This window comes from Cyprinus carpio, unplaced genomic scaffold (genome assembly GCF_018340385.1).
Source record: "Cyprinus carpio isolate SPL01 unplaced genomic scaffold, ASM1834038v1 S000006809, whole genome shotgun sequence".
NCBI lineage: Eukaryota > Metazoa > Chordata > Actinopteri > Cypriniformes > Cyprinidae > Cyprinus > Cyprinus carpio.
In genome coordinates, this window is record NW_024879395.1 from 866,644 (window position 1) to 881,469 (window position 14,826).

Sequence of the window (14,826 nt, forward strand, 5' to 3'; positions counted from 1 at the left end):
TAGATCTTAAAACACCACAGAGGTTTATTAATTATACATTTTAATGTTAACTGGGTGCTCAGATGAAATACAACACTTCCCTATTTCTCAGAAAGACTTTTACCTTTAAAGAATGATAATATAATAACTTGTTTACTGGAGTTAAAAGCTTTTTGTTTGGATTATTGGTTTAAAATAGCAGAATAAGCTTCTTACTGTTTGATATGATAATATAAGTTTATGCTGCAGTTGTCATAAACAAGTGTCAACTGTACTTTACAACATTTCAGCATTAAATATTTCATGAATACTTCACCGCATCAAAGCAAACAACAATCAAATAAACATTTTTCCCTCACAAACTTCAAAGTGTAAGTGACTTGAATTCTTTAACACCTTAAAACCGGCTGCTTGCAGCGATCACTTTCCTGAACAACACACAGGTCTGACTTCTGTTCAAGCCATGAACACTGGGATGTTTCTGCCCTCCGGGCAAGCACAGCTGAAAGCTATTCCTATGTATCTTACTTGATTTACTTTGGATATTGTGACATTAACTTAACTTATGTAAAACAAGTAAAGGGATTAAAAAAATTCTCATGTCTCACAACAGTACAAGTAGAGGGATAAAAAAGAAGATAAAAGCCAGTTTGATGTGATTATCAAATAACCTGCTCATTTTCTTTCCTTTGGCACTGTAATTTGCGGTCGTGCATTGGTTGTTGTGAAAGTACTGATGTAATAGCCGTCCTCATCCCGATTTAAAATCCTAAATATCAAACTTTTGTTAACGTTTGTTATGCTTGTGTTAATGATGCAATTCCAAATAAAGAGCCTGCAATTTCACCTGGAATAAAATGAATGAACTGTGTTGAGATTTGATCCTGGAACAGAAGGAATAAAAGTGAGGTGTGTCTCATGTAAATATGAACAATATATGTCATGTTATTTACATTCCTGTATTCTGTGATGTATTTGTCTTCCAGACCCAGATGCAAATACAACACAGATCTGATAAAAGAGACTGCTTATTTAATCATGTTTGTGCAAACTATTGATTTATTTGATTTGAAGAGACACAGATCAGTGACACTAGATGGATTCAGAGAGTGGAGCCTGACAACATTAGAGCTAAAGTTGTCAAACAATTCAAGACTGGATTTCTGGGTTACAGGTTATTTATTAGGTCTTATATAAGCTCATGGTTTATAGCTATTTAGATGTTTTAGTGTACAGAAGTGTACATTTTTGATAAATGGAAGTAGATGAAGTTCTGTTCATGTCTTTTGTCCATTCGTTTTGAACATATTTGTTCAGTGATAAATGAATATGGATGATAGGAAAAGTATATAAACTATGTATCTGTCCGGTAAACTTCTGTGTGTGCATCAGTTCTTTCACAATTATCAATGGTCTGCATGGTTGGGGAGAGACAAAAACAAAACAACAACAACAAAACAGTTACTTAATAGAAGAATAAGAGAAATTGAATATCACGTGAATAGTTTCCTGTTGGTCTAGATATAACAAGGTGTTTATATTTGTATTAATATTATTAATTCATATTGAATAATGAAACTCCAGGGAAAGATTGGCTTTGTCCAATTCTCATATATCATTTTGAAGGTCTTTTAATGGAGAATGTAAAAATAACATTTTTGAAAATTTGTTCATTTTGACATAACCTGCCCCGGAGGAGGTTAGCCGTGGAGTGTAAGTTACTATGGCAATGAATGCCGCTAAAAGCCAAGCCACTTACATGGCACCTAAAACCCAGGATTGGCGCTAACTAAGCTGAAACTTGCCTGGCTAGTCAGCTAATCCATGAAACACACCACAATGCTAAATACACACAAAAACAAGAACAAACACTAAATTTAAAAACAGCATGATGGGAAATTGAGTCCATAACCAGAACAACTGCTACTTTTAAGCAAAGGACCATATTGTCTTCTTAGTGCTTTCAAGATTGGGTGCCGTCATTTGTAGCTTGATTGTATGAGGCTTTCAGTGTCACTCGCTTCCAGTTATTTTAAGCTTTACAAAATGTATTGTTATGCTGCCTGACCTCCCAAACTGGTATTTATAATCATATAATTTTGATGTAAGAATTATAAACACTTATTTATAGTGTAAACAATTTTACAATATGCTGAACTTTATTCTTCAAGTTTTACCTGTAGCGGCTAATGAATCAGAAAATAGCACAGAAAATAGCTCACCTCTGCATTGTAAAATAAACAAAATCTACACTACCCAGCTTCCCCAAAAAAGGAAGTGATAACCATAGATGACCATTTTCTTACACATTTTCTTAAAAAAAGTTCTGATGCTCTAATATCACAACATCATAAACATTCTTTTTTAATCAACAAGTATATGAAAATCGAAAAAGAGAGAGGAAAAAAACAAAAACAAAAACAAAAAAAAACAGTCAGGTAGCCCAGCCAATCATATGATGACGTGATTAGCGGGAAACATGTTGGTTTGAAAGAACACGTGCTCTTTTGTTTTAGTTCTTATTCTTTTAAATAGTTCCACTAACTAAAGTATAACCATTTCTGCGGTATAACAAAAGCTTATGTACCGTGGCCGGGAAGTGCAAAACAACATTACGAAGTGTGAAACACTTTTACGAAGCTCGAGACAAATTTACATTTTGGAAAACATTTTTACCTATCATAAAACACAATTACATGGGAAAAACACTTTTACCAAGGACGAAACAAATTTACATTTTAGAAAACAAATTAACAAGACGCAAAACACTTTTACCAGTCCCAAAACAAATTTACAATGACAGATCTTCACGGAAAGGGAATGTACCACACACCGGAAGTGACGCGGTAAAAGGTGTTGTTGTTGTTGGTGAGCGCGGTAAATTCGTGTTGTGGAGTAAATGGCGTAAATAAAGTTTATGGTGACCGAACATGGACTGCGGCCGAGGGATGTTTTGCCCGTTTTGTGGCAAACACATGAGCAGCTTAACGCGGTTTTGCTTTACGTGTGGTCGGTGTTTGAAAGGCATTTTTCTATTGGTCACCCTCGATTGAAGTGACAAGTTGGCCACGCCCACTACGGTTTCCCGCCGCTGCTGCTGCCACCGAGAAGATAAGAGAAGCGAAGCAAAGCGAGAATGGCGAGCAACAGGTCGTTTACTGGGTAAGATAACTAATTTAATATCATAAACGCAGTGACAAGTGAACGGAATGATTCTCTCTTCTTATGCTGTCCCATTTAAATACTTAACGTTGGCTAGACCAGTCTGTAGTTAGTGTTACCGTTGACTAGATTTTATTAACGTTAACCAACACTAGTAGGTATGATGACAACATTTTCAAACACCCCTAAGATCAAAATGGATCACATGACTAGACAGAGCTGAAAATTTTGTTAGTTCTTTCAAATGAAATCATGAAAATTTACTGTTTTAGCTGGAATGGGCATCAGACCCATGGTACCTCACTGAAAACAAGTATAATTAATAAGAGTTCATTCATATTCATAAACATTTATTTTCAGAATACAAGAGAAAACAACAATACACATCACTATTAATTGTTAATTCATATTCATACAAGTACACAACATATATTTATTGTCATTCACAAACAGACAATCAGTATTATTTTTTAATGGTTTTTTTTTTTGCCATTTAAGTTATGTGTGCAATTTGGACAATGAGTGACCACCCAACCTTAAACCATTTAGTCATCCATTTAAATGTTTTTTTTTATATGCTAGCATAGGGCTGGACAATATATCGAACGATATGATCATGAATGATCGGTACGACAAATATACATGCAATCTGTGTACTTGACTGGTGCTGAGTTGATAACTGGTAATTGATAGGTTATTGTACAACCAAGTCATCCTAGATGATGGTCTGCTGCCATCGCATAGATGGACACATCAGTGTCATGGGCATCAAATTCATACTGCTCCCCACTCATGGCCCAATAGCCAACAGTGTATTTCTTTTTTTTAGCATGGAAAGTTTCAATTTTCCCATTGAAAAAGACACTGTTGCCACCCAAATCCCACGCATGACATACAAATGCCCCCACCCCCTCTGCCACCCAACAACTCCTTGATCAAGCCAATTTTTTCTTCTGAGAGTTCTGGAAATGCTTCCTTGATCTTGTCTGCACCTAATTCTTCGATCTTTTTCTCTAACACTTTCCGTTCATGTTCGCTTCTCTTTTTTTTCTTTTGTGGCTTGACGTTTGTGCAATTCCTCCTGTAGCTCTCCTTGCTTCTTCCTCCTCTTTCTTCTTTGTATTACACCCAGCCTCACTGCCTTCCTGATGACCAGCTCTTGTTTTTCCTTGTCTAAACTGTCCAAGTAGTCCCCAGTGTTGTTTTTTCCGTGCTCGCATTTTACAGGACAAGTAGCAGATGGTGGCATTTGGAGCTTTCTTCTTCAATGCACTAAACATCCCCATCAGCTCTTCAGCATCCATGTTGTGTAATCTCGCTGAGGTTGTCTCTTGTTTTAGTTTCTCCGTCACTGTCCACGTATCAGCAAAGTGTTGTTGATACTGCCTTTCAAGGACTAAAATGACCGCTCTCAGACAGCTTTCCATCATTTGAGTGAACATGACTGTGTCTTTTGGTGGTTGTTGCAATTTCTCAAGGATTTTGTCTGAAGCATTCAGCTGATTTCCAAAGAGGTCTGTTGTGCGAGTGAGGAATTCAGCAGGTGAGTTATGGTGTTATTTCCCTGTCAAATGTCGAGAGCGCATTATTGTAGCGCGAAAGTACATTAATATAATGTGCGAGCGCGAATCTCTCTGCTTGCGCGCGGACAGTGCAATGTGCGGAGCACGAATCTCTCTGCTCGCGTGCGGGAACTGGGCGCGCGCTCTCAGATACACGTTGCTCTTGTAAGAATTTTCTCTGGGCTCGCTCAGAGAGTATGCCTGCACTTAAACCGTGCTCAGTGCAAATCGAGAATCTCTCCTCTTCGCTTAAAGTAAGCGTGTATGTGCTTAGACTGTGTCCCCGTGCGTTCGCGCATGGCCAAGTACTCTTCTCTTCGAATTCTTTCTCTTTGCTCTTGGCATAAACGCTTTCAAAACTGCAACAACCAATCAGAAATAGGCTTCAAGGACTGACCAATGAAAACGCGACATCGTACATGGAATCTTATGGGTTGATATTGAACCCGCACATGGAACACATGGAATAAGTTCCCTGAAGTTCAATCAAGACGAGCCGAGATGGATCCGCCGAATCGACGATCTCAGGTAACCAGTTTTATTTGTTTTGATTTTAAATATGCCAAATGTATCTTAGAAATGTCTGGGAAGAGGGCGATTGGATTATTTTACATATAAATTACCTAGACTGTCAACCACATTGTTCACACTACGTGCCATGCCCATTGAAAGTGAGATCCCCATTAGCCAAATATATTTGAAAGCGGATTCCAAAAGGCAAAAATAATATTTTACGTCTGATAATTAACACATTGTCTCGTGCAATCACACCGGTGATTACATTAAGTACGTAGCGAGATCAACTGCTAAATTCAAATCTGAACAAATATTTCAGGGGAATAAGATAAGGGGGCAAAATGCCCCAGTAAAATTATGTTATCTATGGCTGTCCACGAATGAAGTGATGTGAAATTAATGAAAAGTGTCATCTGCAATGGATTTTCTTTATCGCGGATTGCAGCGGTGAGTGTTATAATCAATCACGCACTTTTCTTCTTCTTCTTCTTCTTCTATTATTTATATATCAAATATAACAATTTTTTTATTTTTTTTGATTTTTTTCTAAAAAATCTAACTTTCAATGGGCATGCCACGTAGTGTGAACAATGTGGTTGACAGTCTAGGTAATTTATATGTAAAATAATCCAATCGCCCTCTTCCCAGTCATTTAAGATACATTTGACATATTTAAAATAAAAACAAATAAAACTGGTTACCTGAGATCGTCGATTCGGCGGATCAATCTAGGCTCGTCTTGATTGAACTTCAGTGAACGTATTCCATGATGGGTCGTTCGCGAACTCTAAGAGCCGGCTCTTGTAGGTGAACGACGAGAGCTGGCTCGCATATCTAAAGAGCATAGTCTATTTTAAAAAAAAAATATAGCCTATAGAAATTAAATCATTATGTAATAATGAAATAATGGATGCATTTTATTTTATTTAAAATAATTGACTAATTCAAAGAACAAAAAAAATATTATATAGGCCTAAAGGCGCACATATTCGTTTCGACAGTCTGAACAGCCTCACATTCTGTTCCTGTCAATCATACACGAGGTGTCAACCAATTATATGGCATGAGGGAGGGGCCGTCGGGCCGAGCCATCACACACACACACAGTGTTAAACTCGGAGAAGAAGACCGCATCAGCCCCTCGAAAGTAAGGCAGCTTGCATTTCTGAATGCAAATCTCTCATAAAATAAAAAATATGATCAGCATTGTGTGTGTGTGTTTCATGCTAGTTATACAAAACAATCATGCTGGTTATATAACATGCCAAAAAAGAGGGAGAAGTTTAATCCTTTCAGTTATTTTTCTTTAATATGCGTTCTATTATGTTGTTCAGATTCAGATTGTATTTGTTTTGTAATGTTGTTGTTTCTATACATTAAAAAGTTGTAATTTAAATGCAAATGTTTAATAGTATTCTTTTTTTCATAACAAATCAATGCATTTTTAAAGAAATTGTGAGACATTGTGAGTATGATTTCATTTAATAATTTAATTCAAATTGTTTTCACACCTATCATAGTCAAAACATTATTGTTTTTTTAAAGAGCCGTTTGTGAGCCAAAAGAGCCGGCTCTTTTCAGTGAGTTGAGTCAAACGAGCCGGCTCATGAAAAACAGCCGAAATGCCCATCAACCAATAAGATTCCATGTACGATGTCGCGTTTTCATTGGTCAGTCGTTGAAGCCTATTTCTGATTGGTTGTTGCCGTTTTGACAGAGTTTATGCCAAGAGCAAAGGGAAAGAATTCGAAGCGAAGAGTACTTGGCCATGTGCGAACGCACGGGACACAGTCTAAGCACATACACGCTTACTTTAAGCGAAGAGGAGAGATTCGCGATTGCACTGAACACGGTTTAAGTGCAGGCATACTCTCTGAGCGAGCCCAGAGAAAATTCTTACAAGAGCAACGTGTATCTGAGAGCGCGCGCCCAGTTCCCGCGCGCAAGCAGAGAGATTCGCACTCCCGCACATTTTATTCCGCGCGCGAGCAGAGAGATTCGCGCTCGCACATTATATTAATGTACTTTTGCGCTACAATAATGCGCTCTCGACATTTGACAGGGAAATAACGCCCATAGTGAGTGTAGTTGATCTTTCAGTTTTCTGCACGGTCTCTTTGATAATTTCAATACCTTTAATGTAATCAGTTTGGTCATCTGCACCAGTGTAGAATTTGGTCATCCAGGGTCCAGTCAGTAACTTCCCAAGCAAACCCAGAACTTGCATTTCAAACCTGTCCAGCTGTAGAGTTGAAGTCTTCCAGTATGCTAGCATGCAGGCTTCCACAGGATGTTCCTACACTGAGATATGACTTTAGTGCAGCATGATGACTTGAGAATATCCCACAAATATGGAAAAGAATGTGCAGTCGATTACCTCTGTAGCGTGGTATGAGGCCGAGAGGGAGATTTTTGTCATTCAGAAAGGTCTTAAAGCCACGAGGGTCACCCTTGCCATCCATGTACCTCATCTTATTAATCTGAACCACAATGTTGGCCCCAATGCACTCTTTCCCCTTGATTTTCCCAGTAATCCCCATGGATTTCTCGATCTCCTTCAGAGCACTCTTTGTCTTTGAAGCGATTGTTTCCAGAGGATGAAGGTTGCAATTCAGCTCATTCAAGGCCTTGTTCCAAGACGCATAGACTAAACAAATGGCCGCATGATTGGCAGCACAGCGGTCAGTGAGCGTGTTTGATATATTCTCTTTTTTTTGAAGAATGATTTCATAGTCTGGCTCAAAAAAATGACAGTACACATTTGCAAGGTTACTGATGGAGTCACAAATATGGATCTGGTAATCCTCAGCAGTGCCTCCTGGAAGTTCATCTACAGCAACAACATAACAGTTCTCTTTGGTGGTGAAATGTATGCTGTTTAAGTGGATTCCCTCCTGTGTGGTTGCATCAAAACCCAGGGTACAGTGTGAGTTCACTAAAAGTGCTTCGGCAGTCTGCAGGTCACTTATTGCCCCCCAGTTCTCTGGTCATGGCTTCCACAGTAGCCCTTTTTGGCACATCACTTAAACTAATTTTGAAGCGCAGCCTGAACTTTTTAATCAAATTGTGGATGTTGGCAGTGGGCACCTGATTGGATATCGCATCAAACACCATCAATCACATTTCATTTGAGTATGACTTCGCATCTGTTTTTGTAAGCTTTTTTTCACTTTCCAAATCCTGGATTTTTTTCTCCCAAAAGAAGGTTTTCGACCTGAAGATCATGAATCTCACGGTCCATTGAATTAATTATTTCTTCTAATTTGCAGCATATTTGTTCCACATCATCAACAGCATTTGATTTGTCCTCTCGCCTCATGTGTGTAAGGGATTTCTTCAGTCGCATATGACTTCTTGCTTTCACTTTGTATTGCTTTTTTAATTTAGCGATGGTTTCAGCCGTGATTGTGATTTCAACAGATATTTCAAGTCGGATATTTGCTTTTCTTTTTCTTTTCAGTTTTTGATTAAGTATCCTTATTGTTCCTTTATTTTTCTGCCGTGCTCTGAGTGTCTTAATTGCCAGGTACTTGTTTCTCTCTGCATCTGCAGATGTTTCTGTCTCATGTTTTTTAGAGACTCCTTATATCTGGTACAAGAAGGACAATTGGTCCTAGCAACCTGTCTTGTCTACAAAGGACTACGTTTCAGAACTTGTTCAGCAGAAGGAGACTTTGCCCAGGGAACTGTGGTGGTAGTGGAGATTCCACAAAATTTTTGGCTACATACTACTTCAAACTGACTAAATTCTCACTCATTAGTTAGCTTTCTGTATTTTGTTAAAGTTTTTTCCAACAAGCAGCTTCACTTTAGTTTTCGCCTGATCTTCAGTCATTTCTGGTATGTATCTAATAAGTTCTCTTGCAGTTGCAGTTCTGCTGGATTCTCCAGCTGTGATGTAAAGATAGAGAACATGTCCATTTTGTATAAAATGAGAAGATGGTACATCACAGTACTTGTCCAGGAGGTGCTGTCTGGCTAGACCTGGCTGTGTGTGGGGCCCCTTTCTCCTTTTCATAATTAGCTGTAAAGAAATAACATCAAATATTAGCCTAACAAGCCCCTCAACTGTACATACATTGATTAACACTGGATTTCTCTAACATAAACAGCACCAGAAGCCTAATAAACTTGGAGAATCCTCTTACATGTTTGTAAGTCTACATAATCTACATGATTCAAGGAAATTGGACATAAAATGTTTTAATCAACATGGCTTATGTGTCGCAGGATACTTTGGATAAAAGAGTAAAAAAAAAAATAACAGACAACAAGCAAGCATAACTTTTTGATCACATTCACAGATCCAATGCCACTTTTAAATTATGTGCACAGATTTGCTGTATTCATCTAGAGGTTACATGAAAAAGTGCATAAAAGATCTAAATAATACTATGCTTGTTCACTTTGTCATATCCACGTTGTATTTTGCCAGGCTTACTGTCATATCAAGTGTGTCTTAGCCTATTAATTTAGACAGAGTTACAGGCTAGTCCTCAGTAATCTAACTCGAAGTGATGTAAACTATACCATTTACACATTTTACACATTTTTTGAGGCAGAATGTTCGCCGCGAGTGGTTGCTATGTCATCATACCTAACACTAGCAGCCAGAGCCACCATTAGTAACGTTTGCCATGTGGTCGATGTCCAGTGTTACTAGCTGAGCTGACATTCATAATCACATTGGATTTTCTCAGCGTATAGGTTAAGAGGCACTATGTTCGATGTTCGTAGAGTTTCCCAAAATGTATAGGGGGTGTAAACCCATTCATACCACCCCGACCCACACACGCCCCAACCTACTCATACACACACACCCTACTAAATCCCTGCATTTCAGCCCGAGCCCGACGGGCCCCGACTTATTTATGCCCCTAGGGCCGGGCTTCGGGCCAATTTTCACGTTATAGCTCACTTGCGGGCCGGGCCTCGGGCCTTTTTTTTGGGTTATCCTTCTATTTATATTTTTAGACATTAATAAAAATAAAAAAAATTAGAAGTTGACGTCGACGATAGAAAAACAAACATAGAAAGACATTTCATAACCTCATAACTTTCATAATCTGATAATTCAACCCGTTATAATTACACTGACATACTGACATGACAGTCTCACACACGCACGCACGCACGCTTTTCCGTCAGCGCGACCCACGATTATACTTCACTTATATCCACTTATTGTAGTAGTAGCTATTATAGGCCTCTAAATTAATGTATTAATCATAGCCTAGTTGGCCAACTAATAATTATAAAATGAGGATTCATGCAGCGGCGAGCATTTCTGTGTCTGCACTAGGGCTGTGCAAAAAATCGAATGCGATTTTCATGCGCATCTCATCAGTAAAGATGCTCCTGTAATTAGAAGTATATCTCCAGCACGTGCATTCGGATCAGGGTTGCCAGGTTTTCACAACAAATCCTGCCCAGTTGCTTCTCAAAACTAGTCCAAAATAGTCCAATCGCGATGAAAATTGCTTCCCGGGGTTAAAATATACATTTTTTTAGCAGGGTTGCCTTGGTAAAATTCACATATTCGCATTTTAGGCGCTAAATATCACGTTATTTGTATTGGGGTCACTTCAACCCGTGGACATGAAAAACAACCACAGACTTGGCAACACTGGTTGGCATTTACTACACAGAGCCATGATTCACTGACAGTCTACACAAAATCGATGTTAAAATCACAGACGATTCTTTGTCGATTTTGAAAACAATTTTGTGTTAGTGGTCGGTGTACTACGGCTCGATGTAGTAACTGCCGCTCCACCTGAAGCAGTGTTGCCAAGTCTGCGATTGTTTTTCATGTCCGCGGTTTGAAGCAACCCCAATACAAATAACATGATATTTAGCCCCTAAAATGTGAATTTTACCAAGGCAACCCTTCCAAAAAATGTATATTTTAACCCCGGGAAGCAATTTTTATCGGGGAACCTCCTGGAAACGCGATTGGGCTAGTTTTGGACTAGTTTTAAGAAGCAACTGGGCAGGATTTGTTGTGAAAACCTGGCAACCCTGATCTTAACGCACGTGCTGGAGATATACTACTAATTACAGGAGCGTCTTTACGCATTCGATTTTTTTGCACAGCCCTAGTCTGCACCTGTTGCTGCTGGCCATGCAGCAAAGAAGAGAGCGCTGGCCGAGTCTGAAAACATTGTGGAGCAGGACGAGGATGACGACGAAGTACAGCAATAGGCTACATGCGCCTCAATCACAACACGGAAGGTGATGGACGAGATGTGCTGCTATGGTGGAAACAGCACGAGACCCTGCTACCGCAACTGTCAAGACTGGCTCACTCTGTGTTTAGTGTCCCGCCAGCAGCAGCAGCGAACGTGTCTTCAGCGCAGCGGGAAGAGTGATAGAAGAGAGAACCTTCCACTCTGGAGGCTATTCTTTTTCTCCACGATGCTCTGTAAGAGACTGTTCTAACCTTTCATTTGACTGGACTTTATTTTCGTTTAACTGTTGGAAACTAATGGAAAAAAGAATGGACATGTTCTGTGGTGCATTTTTGAGGTAAGATAACCTGCAAGTTTGTTTTTAATTAATTTGTTTAGATTGTAGACTATTTCTAATTTCGGTTGCGAGCCTGCCTCAGTATTTCAATTTTTTTTTTTTTTTACTCACTGTGGTTTAATAAATAAACATTTATTAAACTAACTGTCTGTGTGATATGCTTGAAGCGTTTTATATATGGATTTTATTGTAGCCAAGTAAAGTATATTTGAGAGGCTTAATTGATTAAATATGTTTTAGGCTACTCGCTGTCGGCTCGGCTGATTAACGTTAATTGTCATTAAAAAAAAAAATGCTCCAAACATTTTTCTAAACTAACTTGATAAAGAAATGAAAAGAAACATAACATAAAACTGACCCCTTTTTTAATTGCTGCAAATAGGGCAGGCTTCCGCTGTGTAATAAAATAAATAAATAAATAAAAACACAGGCTCGTGTCGGACTCGGGCTGATAATTCTGATGAGCTGTCGGACACTGGTCGGGCTAGGGCCTGAGCGTCTCGGGCCAGGGCCGGGCTCGGGCCTAGATTTGAGGCCCGTGCAGGGCTCTAAGAAAATGCTAAACCGCCGGCGAAATATTCCTATCATGCCCGAGCGATGCTGTGCAGTTGGATGCGATCAGATACGTGATCATACAAAAGGAATATCTTTATACCGTAAGTGCGATGACATGACGTGAAGCGTTAGCTGAGCGGCCGCTGCGCTAATAGTGGTGGGGGGGAAAAATCGATTCTGTTCAGTATCGAGATATTTTGCGCACGCAATTATATACTGTAGCGTAAAGTATTGCAATATTTAGGCTAATTATAAAATGATCTCTTTTACTTTCGGGTTATAGGGCTTTGACAGTGGCAGTTTTTTACTACTGTGGTGGTTGTTTTTTTTTTTTTTTACTTAATGGCAGAATTGAAAACCAAACAGGCAGATCACAACCACAGGTAAGATATTAGCTTATTTCTACAAATTAATCAGATGACAGTTTCCTTGCTCAGTATTATAATATTAGTGTTTTGCACCTAAACCTTTTTCCCCCAGTATGACCAACATGCTGTAACTGAAGCAGCACAACATTTAATTTCCTTGGTGGCCAGAGTAATCCCCGAGGAAAATGCAAGGCAGGGTCAGACTCCGAGCCCAGATCCAGCAGTCAGGAAGACCTACTGTGGAACATGAAATGGCTAGGTAGATAGCAAGCATATTTAAAAGGGCCAGTTCAGGTGTTACACAGAATAGTCAAACATTCCTTTTTTATAGCGATATAAGTTTGGCATAGGATGCAGCAGCTAAAACATAGTGTTTCTTGCTACTCAAAAATAAACACTGAATACACGCACATTAATAGTTTTACCTGTTCTACAATTTGCAGATCTTTTCCTGCATTTTTTAAAAATGCTGGCAAAAATAAAAAACATCTTGCCAGATGTCACAGGCCAACAGTACCAGCAAAGGCTCATAAATATTTTGATTGTTCTGTGTCTTTGCTGGGATCTAAATCCGATACAACCCCATCTATATCCGAAGAGCTAGAGCTCATGCAAGCAGGGCTAGGAAAGAGGACCCTGTCCTTAACATCAGATACAACACATGCCGAGGTGAGGAGTCCGATCTTAAGCAAACACATATTCTAGTAGCATTATTTGTTGTGTCTGTGTTTTAAGGGTTTTTCTTTAACGTAAATGTAGTTATCAAGTTTGCTGCGGGAAGCATACTCAAAAATGAGTCATTTGGAAGACAGGTGGCTTCTTTTCAAAGCTGCAGGTGTGTTTTTCTCACAACTTTTTATCAACATTTGGTGTTAAAATTCATTAATATGAATAAGTCCGTTCAGTACAGAAAACAATGCATTATACTGTAAAGTTATTCTCTTTATCAGTTGTTGTGTTACTTGCTTATTATAGGTGGGAATGGAAGGAGAAGAATATCTGTAATACCATTGGAGGCAGAGGGGTATACAGGATCAGTGATCAAAAAGTGCTTCTAGTGGTGGGAAGAACTTGCTGTACGTCGTGCCGTTGCAGGATGAACTTGATATGACACCACTGCCACCAGATGCACCTGAATATGCCTGAATGCCAAAGGCAACTTGTAAAAAATGCAAGACTCTGATGCCACTTCAGACACTGGCTTTGCATGTTGACCAGTGTGACAGCATGCAAAACTCAGAAAACTCTGAAATTGAGGTAAAACTATGTTGTGTAGGCTTTAGGTTACTATCTTTAAGAACTGTCCACTGACAATAGAAATTGTCTTTTTCTTTTCTCTTTGCAGGAAGAAGATTTGGTGTTTTTATAGAGGAGACAACATCATCTAATGTTATACATCACCTTCAGGAGGTACACAAGCAAAAGCTAATTTAACATTGGCTATGTTTACATGACGCCTTTTGTTTCAACTGGAACAAAGTCATTCTGATTGATTGAATCCGAACGTAGTTTACATGAGCGATACATAAAAGTGATCAGGTTGATGTGTGTGTTAATATGCCACACGCTTCAAATTTTGATTATTTAAAATCCGCTCACTGCATGAATATTTAGTGTTTCCTGCTGTTTGCGCATACAATTCTCCTATATTGCTTCTTTTCTTTGTTTTAAAGAGCAGACGTAATATTGATCTATTTCGGGTTCTGATTAGGAGACGATGAGCACATGAACTGTTATGTCGTCCTGCTTATATTTATCAAACATTAAAAACGCCCAAAATAAAGCGTCTGTGGATGAGTATGAAAGATGGACTGATGAAACAACGAAAAATCTAATTCAATCAGATTACTCAGGGCTCCAGACTAACTTTTTTCACTAGGAGCACAGTGGCCCCCAACTGAAAATTTTAGGGGCACAACCAGAAAATTTAGGGGCGCACACCGTAAATCAACATGCTAACCAAATCTACTACTTTCCACTGTATTACTAATAAATACTTTAATAATAGATGCAGAAAATTACAATGTGCTGTTTCAAAATTCAGTGTCACATTTTATTCTGCACTTTCTGCAAGTTTTAAGCCATTCTTCCTTTGAAGGTCGAGCTGGCTTTTGTATTTGGTGAAGGGTAGTTCCTCTTTGGCAACGAAGTAGGCC

The 14,826-nt window shown here is 38.9% G+C and overlaps 1 protein-coding gene across 1 annotated transcript; it reads left to right on the top strand.

The window, feature by feature from the left end:
* The first annotated feature begins 11,960 nt into the window (after positions 1-11,960).
* LOC122144956 lies at positions 11,961-13,728 on the top strand. The gene is made up of 5 exons (XM_042756183.1): positions 11,961-12,403; positions 12,652-12,685; positions 13,114-13,339; positions 13,430-13,505; positions 13,646-13,728. Exons 1-5 carry the CDS (start codon positions 12,208-12,210, stop codon positions 13,726-13,728), a joined length of 615 nt encoding a protein of 204 aa, XP_042612117.1. The 5' UTR covers positions 11,961-12,207.
* Positions 13,729-14,826: the final 1,098 nt, after the last annotated feature.

Bases quoted from the DNA above. Each gene is read 5' to 3' on its own strand.
- LOC122144956 (XM_042756183.1), top strand. From the start codon at position 12,208: ATGAGCTGTCGGACACTGGTCGGGCTAGGGCCTGAGCGTCTCGGGCCA. The intron at 12,404-12,651 runs GTAAGTGCGATG...ACTTAATGGCAG, and splicing joins AAAAGGAATATCTTTATACC to AATTGAAAACCAAACAGGCA. The intron at 12,686-13,113 runs GTAAGATATTAG...TACAATTTGCAG, and splicing joins CAGGCAGATCACAACCACAG to ATCTTTTCCTGCATTTTTTA.